Source organism: Elephantulus edwardii, unplaced genomic scaffold (genome assembly GCF_000299155.1).
Source record: "Elephantulus edwardii isolate Elephantulus edwardi_28Jun2011 unplaced genomic scaffold, EleEdw1.0 scaffold00099, whole genome shotgun sequence".
Classification (NCBI taxonomy): Eukaryota; Metazoa; Chordata; class Mammalia; order Macroscelidea; family Macroscelididae; genus Elephantulus; species Elephantulus edwardii.
In genome coordinates, this window is record NW_006399849.1 from 12,346,631 (window position 1) to 12,365,750 (window position 19,120).

The 19,120-nt window shown below is 39.9% G+C and overlaps 1 protein-coding gene across 1 annotated transcript in view; it reads left to right on the top strand.

Moving 5' to 3' along the window:
* ANKRD55 (ankyrin repeat domain 55) overlaps window positions 1-19,120 on the top strand; it is a 229,439-nt gene that overhangs the window by 88,065 nt on the left and 122,254 nt on the right. The window contains exon 4 of the mRNA XM_006891541.1: window positions 1,947-2,056. Coding sequence (XP_006891603.1) covers window positions 1,947-2,056 — 110 coding nt within the window. The remainder of the gene's footprint in view (window positions 1-1,946; window positions 2,057-19,120) is intronic.

The window sequence follows — 19,120 nt, forward strand, 5'->3', positions numbered from 1 at the left end:
TGCTATGAGTCGCAAGCGACTCGACGGCACATAACAACAACAACAACACATTTATTAAGGAGACTTTTCTTTTCCCATTGAATGGGTTTAGCCTGCTTGTCAAAAATCTATTGGTCATAGATGTATATGACTTAAGGATTTCTATATGATTTTGCTGTTGGGTTTTTCCATATTTTTCAGAACCAACAGCTGGGTTTTTTTCCCTTATCTTGCTTATTCTCCAAGCGCTTAAAACATTTTCATTTTTACTGGTTCCAAGAGTCCATTAGAGGAAATTTTTCTCATTTTACTGTTTTAACATAACCTAATCTCAGGGCTTAATTATAAACAAGTGGAGGCGGGCAGGAAGCCTGCTTCTGACTGAACAAAATAGAAAGTTATCATATTTTTCTTCTTGATAGTAGCTTTATCTATTTTTAATCTATTTGTATTTGGGTGAGTAACTCAAGTAATTCTGAATGAATGTAGGCGAAATTCTCCTTAGCATGTAAGTCAGATTGGACTAGTCACTTTAAGAAATACTAACTCACGCACATAAGAAGAACTACTATCTAAGACCATTATTGTAAAGACAGAAAGAAAACCAGTGAGATGTGTATGAACATACAAGAAAGGAAGGGGAGGGGGCAGGAGGAGTGAAGATTAGGAGGTGGGAAATCACTGGGTCAAAGAGTTTGGTGGGAAGAGGGAGGGAGGGGAAAAAAGTACATGAACGAAACACAGTTAAATAAACCCAGCGCGCGCGCACACACACACACACACACGAAGTACAGAATAGAGAGTAGAGTATGGGAACTATAGTGGGAAAGTGACCCAGTTTTATGTGCTTACCCAAAAGGAGCAAGCATAGTGTTTGGTAATGTCATCTTTCAAGCTGGAAAATGAGCAGGCATCTGGAAGCCCACATTGTTTCTTAGGAATTGTTGTTGTTGTGTCATCGAATCAGAACAAACTCAGAGCTGACCCTCCAGTGGGTTTTCAGAGGCATTTAATCGCATAGCAGGAGATTGCCAATCCTTCCCCCACAAAGCTGGTAGATTTGAACAATGCAGCACAGCATCTTGCCACTAGACCACCAGAGCTCCCTTCCTACTATAGGTGAGTATATAGCTCTGGGAAACTCTTGGAAGATACTGGAGACAGCCCCATGTTAAAGCATTTGAACTGTCAGCTTATTTTTAAAAAACAAACAAACAAACAAACAAAAAACCAACCCAAAAAGCCACAAACCACCACCAAAAAAAAAAAGAAAAAACAAACCCCAAAAGAAAAAAACGCATGCACACATGTACCAGCCAACAACCAACAAGATGACAGGTTCCAGCCACTGGAGTAGGGCTCAGATTTACGATTGTTAGTACTGGATGGGGGGAGACTGATTAAAATAAGCAAGATGGCATGTTTTTATGTATTAGAACAGACACTTGGTGCCTAGGAACAAGGAAAGGAAGCTTACAGTGTTGCCTAAAAATCCAAGAACTGTATAGAAACCTACTTTTCAGAACTGGACCATGGAATCTAAGCCAGACCATCAAGAAGAATGATTTGGAGCTAAACTCACAAGCTGAGAGGCAGAGGACAGTTACCATTCTCTTATCAAGGTTTCCATTTTCTTATCACATGCCATGTATTCAGCAGGAACCGATCTATAGGAAGGAGACCATTGTGCGGCTCTAGAAATGGGGAAAGAGGATGCAAGGTGCAGGACTTGATCTGCAGCTGATAAGTCAAGTATTCCATCACGAGTCTTCCAGAGAACTTAGGAATACACACTTCAAGGCCCTCTGTCCAGGTGTCTAATTTGAGGTTTCAGTCTTTAGTAACTTTGAGTCAAAGAAGACATATTTTTAGCCAAATCAAAGTTAAAGGACAGGATAAAGAAAGTGTGTTGGGATGTGTTATGCAAGTTTGCATTATATAATGATGTGGTTGCTCTTGTGTTTCAGGGTTGGCTCGAGGGCTGTGTGAGTCTGCTCAGAAATGGGGCCAAGCACAATATCCCTGATAAAAATGGGCGTCTGCCACTGCATGCTGCCACCGCTGAGCCTGATGTGAGGTAAGGAGCCAGGTTAGCACAGTACCCAGGCTGGCAGAGACACAGCTTATATTGGAGAATCATCCAACCCATTCCTTTGTGCCTCATAAAAATAAAGCCCATGGTGTTTCTTGAAGTTGCGGCTGAACACATCACCTTTAAATAATCAGACTGTCTTGAAATCATAGTGTTGTTACTGATGTATGCTATTGAGTCAGCAAGCAGCTGGTAGATTTGAACCATGTGTCTTTGGTATGGCAGCACAACTCCTTACCACTAGGCCACCAGAGCTCATTGAAATCTTAATCTCTCTAAACTCATTCCCTTCACTTCAATAACAACACTTTACCCCTTGCCCTTGATTTATAGAGAGACGTTGTCCTCATCTGAATCCACTCATCCATTCATCCATCAGTTTGCCAGTCAGTCATTATTGATTCAATGAATATTTAATGAGCTCTGGTGGCCTAGCAGCAAGAAGCTGTGCTGCAATCCCAAAGACATGTGGTTTGAGGCCACTGTCTGCTCTCTGGGAGAAAGATAAGCAATCTCCTCCTGTGTGATTAACTGCCTTTGAAAACCCACCAGAGGGTTAGCTATGGGTCGGTTCTGACTCTATGGTCCACAACTACAACAACATTACATACCAAACATTTTCTGGGTTTTCACAGTTCCAAAGTAAGTAAGATAGCACCTCTGACTTCATATGAAGGAGCTAACCAGAACATTGGAGAACTAATAAAACAATTCCGGGTAGTTATGAGTGCCATGAAGAAACTCCAGCCAGTGGAAGGGCAATGACTGAGCTGGAACATCAATGGCTAAATGCAAAGTTATGCCAATGTTTATGAGCTGGAAGGAGGGGAAGAACCTGAGTCAGGAGGTTAGTGAGTTAGCAGGGAAACCAAGAGTGTGTGCCCTAAAAATTGTGGGAAGAAATATGTTCAATTAACTTGGTGGATCAAAATCAGAATTTTGTAAAGTAAGGACAGAATTTTGCTAAAGCCAAGTAAATTTACAGCTTCCTAGTCTGAAGGTTTTCAGTCTTCATTCTTATGAAACACACAGCAGCTAATCACAGCATTTCCCGCTGTGTAACAGGAGACTCACTGGCCTCTTCCCCAACTTCTGCTGTACAGAGCAAGCCTGTCACAGAGATTTCACAATCTCTAGAACTAGACCACAGGCCAGCAAGAAATGGAGCATGTTCTGTGGGCCTCACCCTCAGTATCTCATGTCCAGAGCTAAAGCCTAAAGTCCTGGGAGTTACCCACTCCATAAACTACTAAGCAGAGAGATAACAGGATTTCATCATTTCATCCTGCTTTACCATAAAATGAAAAGAGTTGGGAAATTCCAAGACTATTCCCAAAGCTCTCCTTTTACCACCATTGAATTCTGTATAGAAATATCTAAAGACTAGGATTTAATGAAGAAAAAAAAATTTAGACAAAAGATAGCAAGCCTAGGCTTGATATCTTATCAGCTTACAATCATTGATAAGAGAGTGATTCTTTTCTACACCTCAAGACTATTCTGCCTTCATTGTCTCTACTCAACTGCTCTTTCTGTCTTAGAATTGTTGTTATTGTTGTTGTGTGCCATTGAGTCAGAACCAAGTCATAGCTGACCATTCAGTGGATTTTGAGAGGCAGTAAATAGCACAGAAGGAAACTTTCCATCCTTCTCCTACAGAACAGCTGATGGATTTGAACTGTGTGCCTTGAGACTGCAGCACAGCTTCTTGCCACTATGCCACTAGAGCTAGTCATTTTAAATTCTGTCAAATGCTCCAGCGGCATAGTCAGTAAAGAGTAGTGCTGTTAACCCAAAGTCTCCAGATCTGGGGGGTTCGAATCTAATAGCTGCTACTTTAGAGGAAGATGAGCAATTTCCTTCTGTGCAATTTATAGCCTTGGAAACCCACTGGAGAGTGAGCTATGAGTCAGTTCCAACTCAATGGCAATAAGCTTCAGTGTTTTAGTCAGAAAGATTTTTGTTGTTTTAAGCTGTTGAGTCTGAATTGACACATAGCTGTCTCTCTAGCAGATTTTCAGAGTCTATAAATCACATGGGAGGAGATTTTCCATCTTTGTTCCTTAAAGTTTCTGGTGGATTTGAACTATGTGCTGTTTGGTTGGCAGTGCAACTCCTTAATACTAGGCCACCTCTGAAAGACAGAATCCTAATTTAGTTATGAAAATAATGGCTAATGCAACAATGAAACCCAAAGCTTTAGTGTTTAAAGCCATAAAATGTCTTTCTCACACATTTTTTCACAATTTTCTTTTTTATTTTCTTTTATTAATTTTAATGAACATTTCCAGAGATTTTGGATTTCCATTCATTTATTGCTGTACTTTTTTCTCTACACCATCCACCAGTTCATTCCTCTGTTTGAAAAGCAAAAGATAAACTTCTTCATTGGTATACAATCCTCCACCCCCACTCCCCCAAATGCACTCCACTATGCAACCTTAATTCTGGATTCCTGTGATAATCATAATACTTCTTAATATCAAGACCTTGCAATAGAGTTACCAGATAAAATATTCTAAGTTTGGATTTTAGATAAAGAACAGAAATGTTTCTAGCATGTATATTGTGTTTCTCACACATTTGGCAGTTGGATGCAGGTGCTACCGGATGGCTCCCCTCCATGTGGTGACCCAGGGACCCTGGCTTCTACCCAGTGGCTCTGTCATCTCCTAGAATCACTGAACCCCCTCCATGTAGCCTGAAGCTGGAGAAAGAATAGAAAGGCCTCATTCATTATTTAATATGTAAGCCTACAAATGGTGCACTCACTTCTCACATTTCATTTAAAAGGGCTAGTCACTTGGCCACACCTGAATATAAGGAGGGCTGGGAAATTTAGCTCCTGAGTAGAACAACCTTCTCCCAGAAATTATTTCAATGAAAGTAAGGATTTTGAGGAAAAGCTGTCTCTGCCACTAACTCATTTCATGTCAGTGGCACGCTAACTAAACCTTGCCATCATACTTAAGGTCATTTCAGTCAACTAATAGCCTCATCATCTAAAAGAAATGCAAGAATAAGTTCAAAACCGATCCAAGCATACCTCCTCTTTGGAGGATCTACTTTCTATCATAATAACTGCAATAACATAGAATTGTGCCTTTTCCTTCTCTTAAAAAGATTCTTAATGACTCAGTCACCACCATTGGATGAGTTGAATCCATAGAAAATGAGTATTCTGAATGGACACTTAATTTCTGAAATTTTGATCCAAGATTCTATAGCAGGATCCTAACAAAAAGTGAAAAATTCAGGATAGTTTCAAGTTCTTCTTAATTGCAGACTTTCTGAAGCCACTGAGTCTGAATGAACCCCTGAGACATTGCTCTGAGACAATCTTTAAACCTTAAATGAAAGATAAGTGTTGAATTATTAAAACCAAATAACAGTTTAACTAGTAATAAAAGGTTTGCTTTGAGAATTATGTTCTTTTAAGAAGTGTCTATATGATGAAAGACCAATTTTCTCTATAAACTTTTCTCTTAAATCCAAACCAAAAGCTTAAAATAAAAAGCAACTTCCCATATAGGATCAAAATGACTTGAATAATAGATAGGAACTTTAGGAGGCAGTAGGTTTCTAGTAACAGGAGAGGAACAACTTGGAAAAGGATGATGAGAATATTTGTACAACTCAAAGAATGCAATCAACGTCACCAAACTGCAAGTGTAGAACCTGTAGAGTTTCTATGTGTTCTGAGTTTATGCTTTTCTATTTTCAATAACAGTTACAAAATAAATAACTTTTTCAAAATCCTGTTCTAGTTATAATAATGCTAATGTGATAGGGAACTCTGGTGGCCTAGTGGTAAGAGTCTGTGCTGCAATCCTGAAGGCATGTGGTTCAAGTACACCAATTGTTCTGCAGGAGAAGGACAGGCACTCTCCTCCTACGCAATTACTGCTCTGAAAATCCTCCAGAGAGCCAGCTAATGGGTTGGTTCCAAGTTGACGGTACACAGCAACATAGTGAGATATTAAATAAAACTCAAATCATACTCATTTCTGGTAAATGTTCAACAATTAATTGAGTTAAGCCTCAACAACTTACACAGCAAACTTAGAGCATTTGTAAACTAGGTTTTTTCAGAGGACTCCTTATACAAAGACAGTAATAAAATTATTCTAAAAAAAGAGAAAAATTTTTAAAAAATGTAAAAAATCTAAAAACATTACTAAAATGATTTCATCATTGTTTCTTTAGAAGTGTTATGGTCATGACAGAGTTTGAGAACATTTGCATTTATTGTTTAAAACAAAAACTAACCAGAAACTACCAGAAAGAACTTGCTTTTTAGTCACCCATTTGTAAACTCAGAATTTTTCAGATTAAAAGAAAAAACATTCTTGATCCAAGACTGAGTATTTCCTAATCTTAATACAATGACTCAAAAGAGAATGGCCATCCATTAGGCTGTACGCATGTAACTGCTCAGTTTAATTAGGTCGACACAACTTTACGCCATCTCAGTTGATCACTGAAGGAGATGGTCTTCACTTTAACCTGAAACAATGATCACAGGAGGCCCCATTGATTGTCATGTGCCAGGCTAGGTACTAAGTGCTTTCTATGTACTGTCTTATTTCATTCTCCCCACACTTGCATGTGTTGGCTAACACTTCTACATTCATTTTCTAGATTAGGACAGTGAGACACAGAGAAGGTAAGTAATTGCTGGCTATCTATGAAGATGAATAACCTAGTTAATGAGGCTGCTCTACTCTCAGAACACACTGTTATATTTTTATTGATCATGTTTTGCCCATTCCTATTTGAGAAGCCTTGTCAAAGACAGCCTGACAAAATTCCTGACCTTGTCATTGTATCACTGTTAAGTCTCATTCATCATGACTGAGACAAAACAAACCCAAAAAACAACAGCAACAACAAAACAAAAAAAACCCATAGAAAACAATTTTAGAAAAATAATCTTTCTACTAAAGCAAGAATTGTTCTACTTATCCTGTGAAATTGGTTTTCATTTTCAATATGTGAACTCTATGAATGATAATAATATTTCTCTCACTGTATGTTTAGAAAGGGAGCTGTGATGGCTTAGTGATAAGGAATTGTGCTGCCAGTACAATGGTATGCAGTTTGAATCCACCAGCTGCTCCATGAAAGAAAGATGAGCAATCTCCTCCAATGCCCTTTACTGCTTTTGAAAACCCTCTGGTTGGTTAGCTAGGGGTCAGTTCCAGCTAGACGGTACATAACAACAGCAACATGTTTAGAAAACCCCAAACCAAATTCATGCCTTGCTTCTACCTTACATTTAGTTCTAGATGCCTACAACTTCTTTATCCTGACTCCCTTTCCTCTTTCCTAAGTTTCTTCACTTTACTACAGCATCTTTGGACATTATCTTAAATTATCTTTGGTTTGAGGTAAAGGGACAATAGTAGTGTAGTGGAAGAATTCTCACTTTGCAGGCAAATTCTTGGGTTCAGTTTCTGGACTCACACACAGACATCATCTGCCAGCCCAAGTCTGCGCATTCCTGGGATGCTTAACAGGTTTCAGTGGCGCTTCCAGACTAAGTCAGACTAGCAGTAAAGCCTTATAAAAATGTAGCCAGTGAAACCCTTTAAGATAACGACAATCCAGCCCCCAACCAATTATTAAACATGGAACTGGATCAGAGATCGTGTATGCAGGTGGGGTCACCATGAGTTTGGGAACAATTGTGCTGTAATCTTGAAGGCACGTAATTCAAATCCACCAGCTGCTCTGTGGGGAAAAGATGAGAAATCTCCTGCTATACAATTAAACTGCCTGTGAAAACCCCCTGGAGGGTCAGCTGTGGGTCAGTTCCAATTTGACAGTACACAACAGTAATAATGATGGCTAACAACAACTATAGGGAGCTCTGGTGGCCTAGTGGCAAGAAGCTATGCTGCAATCCCAAAGGCTTGTGGTTTGAGACCACCAGCTGCCCCATGGGAGAAAAATGGGCAATCTTATCCCATGCGATTATCTGTCTCTGAATACCTGCTGGAGGGTAAGCTACAGGTTGGTTCCGACCTGACAGTAAAAAACAACAACTATAACAGAGGGGTAGAGAGTGCCAACTCTGGAGTCAGACTGCATTTGTAGCTGGCTATATCTCTTATTGACCCTGTTACTCAGACAAGGTAACATCACACCCCTCAGCTAGTTGTCTATTCTAGGTAATAGGGGTAACCCAGTACTCACCTCAAAGGTAAGAAAGCAGAAGTCAAGCAGATAATATCTGGGATGCATTGAACACAGCATTTTACCCATTTGTCAGTTCTCAATAAGTGTGAATAGTCATAAGAAAAGTAGTGGTATCGATGATACTGGTGAAGGATGATAGAAATAAACAAATACATCAGCACTGAAGTTCAGTACTTTACTTCAGCACTAGAGGATGAAATCCAGCTCCTGAAACCACACTAGATTTCACACTGGCCTTCTTCACCCAGCACAGAGAGCCATAAGAAATACGCACAAGAAATCCTGCACCTCGCTGACCTGAACATACGTTGATGACAAGGGCCTAATAACATTAACATTGGGGTGCAGCCTCCTATTAGACTTGGCCATACAATCTTCAGGCTCAGCCATCCAGCTCCCTCAAAACTCCCTTCCTATATTTATTAGTACATATGCATCTACATTTCCCCCCAGTTGTCCACTGCACAATGAACAGGCTACATTACGTCCTTGTACTTAGATATTCACTCTCATTTCAAAATCTTATAACCCTTAAATTTCTAAAAAGCAAGCTCCTGCCACTTGATGTACTCTCCTAAGCTGCAGATAAACCAGCCAAGAGCAGGCTTCAATTAGCCCTTCACCTCCAGAGAGGTCTTGGTTCTCTGTTGCAAACAACTGCCTCACAAACCGATCAGTCCCAGTATTCATCCTGGGTTAAAGGACAGCTCAGTGGGGAGCTGCGCTGATGCAGGGATAAGTGATTTATAATGATGGACATGCAGGCACATTAGGGTGACAAAACAGAAAAGCTCAAGTTGGCATCTTGAGATTTCCCTTTCCTGCCTTGAACCTTGTGCTTCCCAGCAGGTCCAAGTTTCACCCTTTTCATCTCCCCGGTGGCTTTTCTTGCTCCCTTGGCTGAAACATCCAGAGGGCATCAGTGTGAAAGAGCGGGCAGGTTTCAGACAAAGCCCCAAAGAGAACAGGCTTGTGTTTGTACAATGCTGCACATGCTGGAGTTTGGAGGCAACCAGCAATTTCCTCAGAGAGCAGCCACAAGCTGTCTGATGGTCTTTTTTCATGATCTCCAGGGTTACAGGCAGATTTCTTTTTTTCTTCCCAGATCACCAGCAGGCTTCTTTTCATCTCTCTTGACAACCGCCAGCAGAGGAAGAAAATAATTGGGGAGGAATCCTGATTCCTAGTTAACCATATGATGTTTTCTAACCAAGTAGATGTTTAATTACAGCATAATTTCATATCTAGCTAACCTCAGGAGTAGGAAGATGACGGAGTTGTCTTAGGGGCCATTTCCCCCACCAGTAGTAGGGGGTTCCGGTGGCATAGATTGTAGAGGGTTGGCCTGTGAAACTAAAGGCTTACTGGTTTTAATCCACCAGGCATAGATTCTTTCTCTGACAGCCTTGTCCACAGTTCACCTTTCAGATGCATAGGAAGTAACTGAAAAGACCATTTCTTGAATCAGCTACACTTTAGTCTTTATGCTGGCATACATCCTTGATCATTAGCATTTTGGAGAGAGCCTTGACAGCTGATTTTCCCACTGCAATGAAGATCTTTTTATTTCTTGACTAATGTCACCATAGGTGTTGATTAAAGGCAAGAAGAGTGCACCTTAGAGATAAGGGTAGTGACATTTCCTATCACATATGGTGGGCATGTTGTCAGGAGGTTGCCAGTCCTTGGAAAAAGATATCCTACTGACAAAGGTGGAGCATCAGTGAAAGTCAGGAATACCTCCCAGGAGATGGCTTGATACAGTGACTAGAACTATGAGCTCAAGCGTATCTGAAGTTGTGAGGATGGTGTAGGAAATCTGTTGTTCATAGGGTGGTTTTGAGTCAGGCACCTAACGAATAACAGCTTGAGGTAAAGGTTACCATGAAGGCAGCCACTATTGCAGCCTGCTAAGAGCAGCGATGGTGCCTGCAGCAGGAGGAAAGGTAATCAGCTTTGCTAGAAGAATAAGGTGAGAAAAGATCCTGGGCATATCCTTTTCCTGCCAGTTCCTGCAGTGGTCAAACACATCAGGAATCAAGGGTGAGAGAGATTATTGATGCAGTCCTGAGAACTTAGCCTCAAAGCATGGCTGTGAAAGACAGAATAGATTTGAGAAACAAATAGATAAATATTCTAGACCCATAAACTTTGGAGGTCCATTCAAAATGTGTTGAGACATCTTCCCCTCCTCACCCACATTTCAATCTGTTCAGACTCTGGCTTCCCTCAAAGTGACATTCTGCTGAGGAGCACCCTCAGGAAATCCCAGCTGATAAACTAACCCTCGGTCACCGGCTGGACCACAACTGACACCCCCATCTTCCCAAAAGAGCAGACATGCTTCCCAGAGATTAAATAATGGCCAGTAACTAGTTAAAAGAAAGAAAACCAACACAGAAAGAGAGAGAGGAAAAAGGAAAGAAGAAAAAGACAATCTCAGCCATCCCTCACTCTCCTGTAACAGCTATAAGGGAAAATATATCCAGAGGTGAAAAGGAATTACAAACACAAAAAGCAGTGTTACTCCAAATGCAATTATCCTATAATCGCTTCCCACTTAAAGGATATAGGAGTTTATAAAATCTCAGAAAAGATATAGAAGATATATTACTTGCTGCAATGATTACCTTTCCTTTGAAGTTTGAGTACCAGGAGTTCAGAGCTCTGGTGGCCTAATGGCAAGAAGCTACACTGCAATCTCAAAGGCACACAGCTTGAATCCACCAGCTACTCTGCAGAAGAAGGATAAGCAGTCTCCTCCTGTGTGATTAACTGCCTCTGAAAACCTGCTGGAGAGCCAGCTATGGGTCACTTCCGACTCTATGGTGAACAAAACCATGAACCACCAGGAGTTTCACCTATCTTATTCAATCATCACTTCTCCCACTGTTGTGGGAGAATCATAGCTGAAAATTGCAAAACTCAGACAGATTCTGCAATAGTGTGGCTGAAATGAAATCACAACATTGCCCTGACTCCCCCAACATACTGCCAAGAGAGATTTAAAGCATAGTCTTCCTGTTTATATTACCTCCTTTGTAAATAATCAGACTACCCATAATTTGGGATCTAGAAGAGGCAATAAAACAAAGAACATCATTACTGACGTCAGATGGATCTTGACTGAGAGCACAGAATACCACAAAGATGTTTGCTTGTGTTTTATTGACTATGCAAAGGCACTTGATGTGTGGATCATAATATAGATATAATGACAAAGAATGGAAATTTCCAGAATGCAGAATTATGCTCATACCAAACCTATACATGGATCAAGAAGCAGTCAACCAAACTGCTTCTTGAGAAAAGGAATATTGTATGGTTTAAAATCAGAAAATGTGTGTTAGAGTTGTATCTTTCCACCTTCTTCTTGTTGTTATGTGCCACCGAGTTGCCTGCAACTCATAGAAACCCTATGTACATTTCGTTCTGAAACCTGTCCTATCCTGAGCCAATCTCATAGTCTCTGACAGACCTAATCCCATTGCTCTAGTCACAGAGTCAATCCATCTCATCCTGAGTCTTCCTCTCTTGCACTATCCTTCTACCCTTTCAAACATAATGTCCCTTTCCAAGGACTGGTCCCTCCCGGCCACATGCCCAAAGTATGTGAGACTGAGCCTCAAAATCCTTGCCTCCAGGGAGCAAACTGGTTTCACCCTGTCCAGGGCAGACCTGTTTGTTCTGGCAATCTATGGCATGTTCAACACTCTTCTTCAGCACCACAACTCAAAGACATCTTCTATCATCCTACAACTCTGTGTGTGTGTGTGTGTGTGTGTGTGTGTGTGCGCGCGCGCGCGCGCGCACACACGTTTCCACCCGACCTACTCAATTTGTATGATGAGATGAGCAAATATTCCAAGATCTGTTTTCCTTTCTTATTGCTGCCCAATCAGAAATAGCCTAATGGCCCTCCATTGGGTTTCAGAGGTTGTAAATAATACAGGAGGTCATAACTCATCTGTGTCCTGTGGAACAGTTGGTGGATGCAAACTGTTAGAAAGACATGGCCTTTGGGTTAACAGGCAACTTCCTATGAACTACATCACCGAGCTCCCTTCTTAATCCAGGAAGCTTGACCATATGAAGAGGAATGTGGCATCAGGAGGAAGGCTCAAGAACTTGATATGTAGATAAAACAATATTACATATAAAAAACCTGAAGAACTCTTCAAACACTTACTGTGGAAGACCAAAGCCCACAGCCTTCAGTATGGCCTATACTTCAAATTAAAGGAAAATATACTCACAACTAGGACACTTGGCTAGACTATGATAAATAGTGAAAAGATTGATGTTGTCAGGGATTTAGTTTTACTTGGATTCACAGTCAAGGTCCATGGAAGCTGTTGTCTTGTTGTTCAGTGCCATCAAGATAACTATAACTTACAGCAACCCAATGGACAACCGATCTGAATCTGTCCTATCCTGTGTCATCCTTATCATCTCTGAGATACTTGAGTCCATCATTACGGCAGCTCTGTCAGTCCATCTTGTGAAGGTCTTCCTCTCTTTCTCTGACCTTCCACCTTTCCAAATACGACGTCTATTTCCAAGGACTGACCCCTTATAAAAAAGATGTAGGATGAAGTTTCACTATATTAGCCTCAAAAAGCACCTTGGTTTCTCGTTCTCCAAAATATATTTGTTACTTCTTCTGGCTGGCCATCAGATATTTAATACTGTTCTCCAACACCATAACTCAAGGCATCATTTTTGTTTCTGTCATCCTTACTCACTGTCCAGCCTTCATATACACAGCAAGTAATTGAAAAGATCATGGCTCAGATCCAATACACCTTAGTCATTAAACTGATATTATCACTCTTTAGCACTTCGGAGAGTTGTTTCTTTAAAAAAATCTTGATTTTCATACAAGAATTTGTTTTTTATTTTATAGTGGTTTACTTACAAAATTCATAAAGTTTTAAAACATTGTTTTTCACACTGGGTATTTCCCCTTTCCTCTACACACCCCTCTCTCCACCCATCAGATTGAGTGACCTTATGACCCTACGATTAAGCCCTCCTCCCCGTGGGTCCTCATAACTTGTTCTACAATAATGGTCTTATATAGTATTTGTCTTTATGAGACTGAGTTAGTTAACTCAGCATAATGCTCTCCAGTCCCTCTCATGCTAGGTAGTAATTTTTAAAAAAATCACTGCTCCTGCATGCTGCATAGTATTCTATGGTATGAATATATCATAATTTCTCAATCCATTACCTTGTGGTTGGGCATTTGGGCTGTTTCCATGTTCTTGAGATGGTGAATAACACTGCTATGAACTTTGGTGTACAAGTCTCTGTTTGTTCCTCAGTTCTCATTCTCTTAGAGTATTCCTTTATATTGTTTTTCATTCATATACATTGTGTCCCATACAATCCCTCATTAACATTGTGTTTCATACAATCATTCATATACACTATAATCATTTGCCTGGTTGCAAGAAACTGTACTGCAATCCTGAAGACATATTTGGAGGCCACCAGCTGCTCCATGGGAGAAAGATGGGCAATCTCCTTCCATGTGAGTAAGTGCCTCTGAAAACCCACCAATAGGTCGGTTATGGGTAGGTTCTGACTTTATGATAAATAACAACAACAACATACCTATTATTACACCATCTTTTCAAGTCCCCACTGATAGAGGTCTTTGACAGCATTTTTTCCCAATCCCACAGATCTTCTGCTTTCTTAACTGCTAGTACCAAAGGTGTTGCTCTAAATAAAATAATGGCAATTTTGATTTTTCATCCATCTATCATGATGTTGCTTATCAGTCCAGAGATGAGCATTTTTGTTTTCTTGATGTTAAGATTATAATTCTTACTGAAGGCTGTAATTCTTGATCTTCTGCAACAAGCATTTTAAGTCCTCCTAATTTTCAGCAAATATTATAGCTTAAGGTTTGAATTTCTTTTTTTACATTTTTTTTCAGCTTAAGAAAGCCTAGCAGGTTATTCTCTTGCTATTTTCTAACTCCATTTGCAAGCTGTATGGTAATACTTTGGTTTTTCTTCTTGAGCTGCTCTTTGAAATATTCTGTCCATCTCTTTGATGTAGGCATTTCTTCTCTTTGTTTTGACCTCTCAGCATAATGGTGCAATTTTCAGAGCCCCTTCTGACAGCCATTCTGGTCTTCTCCTTCTCTCTTGTTTTTGAAATGACCTTTTTCTTTCTTCATGGACGATAACTTTGATGTTTTCCCACAGTTCATCTTGTCTTTGATTATGCATGTTCAGGATCCCTTAAACTTATTCTTGAGATAATCTTTAGACTCAGGTGGGATAAACTCAAGGTTGTATTTTGGCTCTTGTGGTCTTGTTTTAATTTGAAGAAGACCTGGCATTGCAGGTTATTCAAATATACACATCAACAAGTAAAGTTTCCATGGAAGTAACAGTCAAGAAATCAAACAATACATTAGACAAGACTCCTGTAAAAGACCTCTTTAAAGTGCTACAAGCAAGGATATCCCTTTAAAAACAAAGGTGCTTTTCCAATCACTCCATCTGCTTGTGAAAGTTGGACAATGAGTAAAGAAGACTGAAAAAGAATCGATGTCTTTGAATGACAATGTTTGCGAAAAATATTGACTATAACATGAACTGCCAAAACAACAAACAAATCTGTCTTAGAAGAAGTAAACTCAGAGTAATCCTTCGAAGCAAGTATGATGAAAGTTTGTCTCATGTGTTTTGAGCATGTTTTCAGGAAAGGCTAGCCTCAGGAGGAGGACATCATTCTTTGAAAAGTAGAGGATTAGTGAAAGAGGAGGAACCTCAAAGAGATTAATCAACGAAGTGATTGCAACACTGAGGTAAAACATAACAATGGTGTGAGCATGGAGCAAGATCAGAGAGGATTTCATTCTGTTGTACAAGAGTTGCTAAGAGTCAGAGCCAATGAGGTAGAAGCTAACAACTACCCTTATCATAATCCTCCTTGTATTGTATTTACAACCTAACCTATACAAATATTCCATCTCACTGATTTAAAATTTAAGATCAGATGTTACCTGAGTTGTTATTATGTGTCGTTGAGTCACTTGTGACTCATAGTGACCCTATGTACAACAGCCCTAAACCCTTCTCTATCCTGTGCCAATAGCACTGTCTCTGACACACCTATGCCAGTACCCCAGTCACTGAATCAGTCCATCTCATCGAGGGTCTTCCTCTCGTGAGCTGTCCCTCCACCCTTCCAAATGTGACGTCCCTCTCCAAGGACCGGTCTCTTCTTGCAACTTGTCCAAAGTATGTCAGACAAAGCTTCAGAATATCTCAGTTAAAGGACGAAATTTAATCAAAGACAGGATTACATTTTTTTTCTTCTTCTCAAACAATTGTCCTCAAAATAATTTCTGAATGTCTTTCATTTCCCACAGACTCTTCTTTCTCACATTAATGAACATTATTGATTCATTTATTCAATACCTTTCTCAATGGTTTCCATGACTGACTGCCCAGATCTTCTCAACAGTTTTAAACTATAAAACCTATCCTTTCTCCTCAGACTTACTGAGTCAGAATCCTCAGATACAGAATCCAGATATTTGTGGTTTTAAAATTCTTTCCATGAGATTCAGAGATGGAACCAGAATTAAGCTGTCTAGGATTGTTCTTGCTGTTGTTAAATGTCATCGAGTCATAGACGACTCATAGCTACCCTTATGAACGAAAGACCTGAACACTTGTATAACTTTCATCTTTTCTCCATGTTCATAGAGTTTCCGGAGGCAAGCTATTTTGGAAGTGGATGCTACTCCTGCTTCCAAGCTTGTTTTAATTGGGGACCTCGACCAAACACTGTCCCCCATTTGTAACCATTATCTCATTTAACACATCAGTGTCATTGTGTTTAGCATCACAGCAACCACGAGTTACCTCTGCATGGCAAAAGGACAGACTAGTGCTATACCACTTAGAAGAATGTTTGACCAAAAATAATTAAAACTAAGCCTGAGGGCTGCAGATTAAAATCATCCACCTTTGGCTTGGTAGTATAACTAGTATAACTTTCTATCCACTAGGCCAAGAGAGCTCTCTCTATGTTGTAGTTGTTAAGTGCCATCGAGTCATAGACAACTCATAGCAACCCTATAAACAAAAGACCTGAACTCTTGTATAACTTTATGTGGTCTTAAAACAACAGTTACTGACTTTGAAGCATATTTTATATTCTTTATGCATATTAACTCATTAATCCTCACTCTAAGATATAAAGTGAGCTCTTTTTATAACAAAGAGAAGTTACATGATTTCCTTGAGATCACAATGCTAATCAGGGGCAGGCTTGGTATATGAATTGAGGCAGTTTGCTTCCAGCATTTGATTTCTTAATCACTATACTTACATCTATTATCTCTCAAAGATGATATATGCATCTCACAGATACAGCACTGTGTATGGGATTTAAGTGCAACAGACAAGAAAGCAATAGAAAACTAACTTTTAAATGCCATACAACAGTTTGAAATTATCTCTTTAATAATATTTTAAAAGGAAGAAGTCCCCTCTTAGTCTAGAAGGACTATTGGAAGATCTCCACAAGTCCTTTATTGATGTTTGCTTCTGTATCTTGCAATGTATAGCTGAAATTCATTCCTTTTTTGGCTACATAATAGCTAAGGCTTTGTGACCTTTTCAGTGGCAGTGAATAAGAAGAAAAAATTCTTGGCTGGATACTACCAGGTTTGCTCTGAAATACATTTTCCTGTTTCATCTTTACAGAATGTGCTGAATAAAATTGTATTTCTTTTCTAGAAAAGTATTTTTCCTCTAAAAGAGTTTGGATCAAGAAGGTCAGCCACAGATTATCACAAGAGCCAGAACACACCCTATACAAATAGTCTGTAATTCAACTAATACAGGCCCAAGTTTTTCCTTCCTAGTGACCTTATCTCTTTATTAACAATTCCTGTTTTGAGTTTCTAAAAGAGCCTTCAAGAAGAAATGGTAATGAAGGAGGAAGTTCAGGCTACTCTGAAGGAATGGGCAAAAAATAAAGCACCAGGAATTGATGGAATACCAATTGACATATTTCAACAAACGGATGCTCCCCTGGATGTACTCACTAGGTCGTGCCAGGAAATCTGGAGGACAACCACCTGGCTAACCAGCTGGAAGAAATCTATATGTATTCCCATTCACAAAATAGTCATCCCACAGAGCGGGGAAATTATCATACCGTATCACTCATTTTACACACGACCAAAATCTTGCTCAAGATTATCCAGAAATTGCTGGAACAGTAGTACATTGGTAGAAACTACCAGAAATACAGACTGGTTTAGAAGAGGTTGTGGCACTAAAGACATTATTGCCAATGTCAGATGCATCTTGGCAGAAAGCAAAGAGTACAAGAGGAATATCTGTCTGTGTTTCATTGACTATGCATAGGCATTTGACTGTGTGGATCACAACAAATTGTGGTTAACCTTGAGGAGAATGGGAATCCCAGAACACATGATGACGCTTATTCAAAACCTATGCTTGGACCAAGAAGTAGTTCTCTGAACAGAGAGGAAAACACTGAATAGTTCAAAATGATGAAGGAAGTACATCTGGGATACATCCTGTCTCCATATCTTTTCAATCTATATGCAGAACAGATCATTTAGGAGGGTGAGCTTTATGAGGAGGAATGTGGCATCAGGATTGGAGGAAGACTCATCAATAACCTACATTATGCAGATGACACAACCTTGCTTGCTGAAACTGAGGAGGACCTGAAGTGCTTGCTGCAGAAGGTCAAGGACTGTAATCTTCAATATGGATTGAATCTTAACATCAAGAAGACAAAGATTCTCAACACTGGGCCAATTGGCAGCATGACGGATAGAGAAGAGATTGAAGTTGTTAACAGTTAAAGCTTTCTCAGCTCATCATTCAACACTCCTGGTACTGGCAGCCAAGAAACCAAAAGGCAAATTGTATTAGATAAATCTGCTGTCAGGGACATTTCCAGAGTACTGAGAAGCAACAGTGTCAGTCTAGAGACTAAGGTACGCCTGATCCAGGCCATGGTCTTCGCAATTACTTGTCATGTATCAGAGGACTGGACAATGACTAAGAATGGCAGAAGAAGAATTGATACTTTTGAGTTGTGGTGCTGGAGAAGAGTACCATAGACCACGAAGAAAATAAATAGGTCTCTCTTGGAGTGGGTGAAACCAAGTTTTTCCTTGGAGGCTAGGATTTTGAAGCTCCATCTCACATACTTTGGGCCTGTGGTCAGAAGGGACTAATTCTTGGAGAAGGACATCATGCTTGGAAGGGTGGAAAGACAGCGCAGGCGAGTAAGAACCCGGATGAGATGGATTGATACAGTAACTAGGGCAATGGGGGTAGGTATGTCAGAGTCAGTGAGGATGGCTCAGGACAGGGCAGGCTTCAGAGCTGTTATGCATAGGGCCACTACGAGTCACAGGCAACGTAATAACACATTATAACAATAACAACAAAATAGTTTTTAAGTGCCATGCTACAAAGAGTTTAGAAGAATGACCAATTTAAAACTTTATAGAAAGTAGCCCCAACAAGAAGTCGATAAAACTATGATGTTCAATGATGACTAAGCACTGAACAGATAGTCTCCACCTTGAAGGCTAGCTTCACAAGGCCAGATTTGTATACAGTATCTCCTTTTCTAAAATAGCCTTAACGTTTCCTCCTCATAGTGCTCAATAAAAAGGGCCTTCCCATGCACACCCATGTTTATCACAGCTTTGTTCACAATAGCAAAGAGTTGGAAACAACCTAAGTGCTCATCAACAAATGAATGCATAAAGAAGCTGTGGTATATTCACATAATGGAATACTATGCTGCATTGAAAAA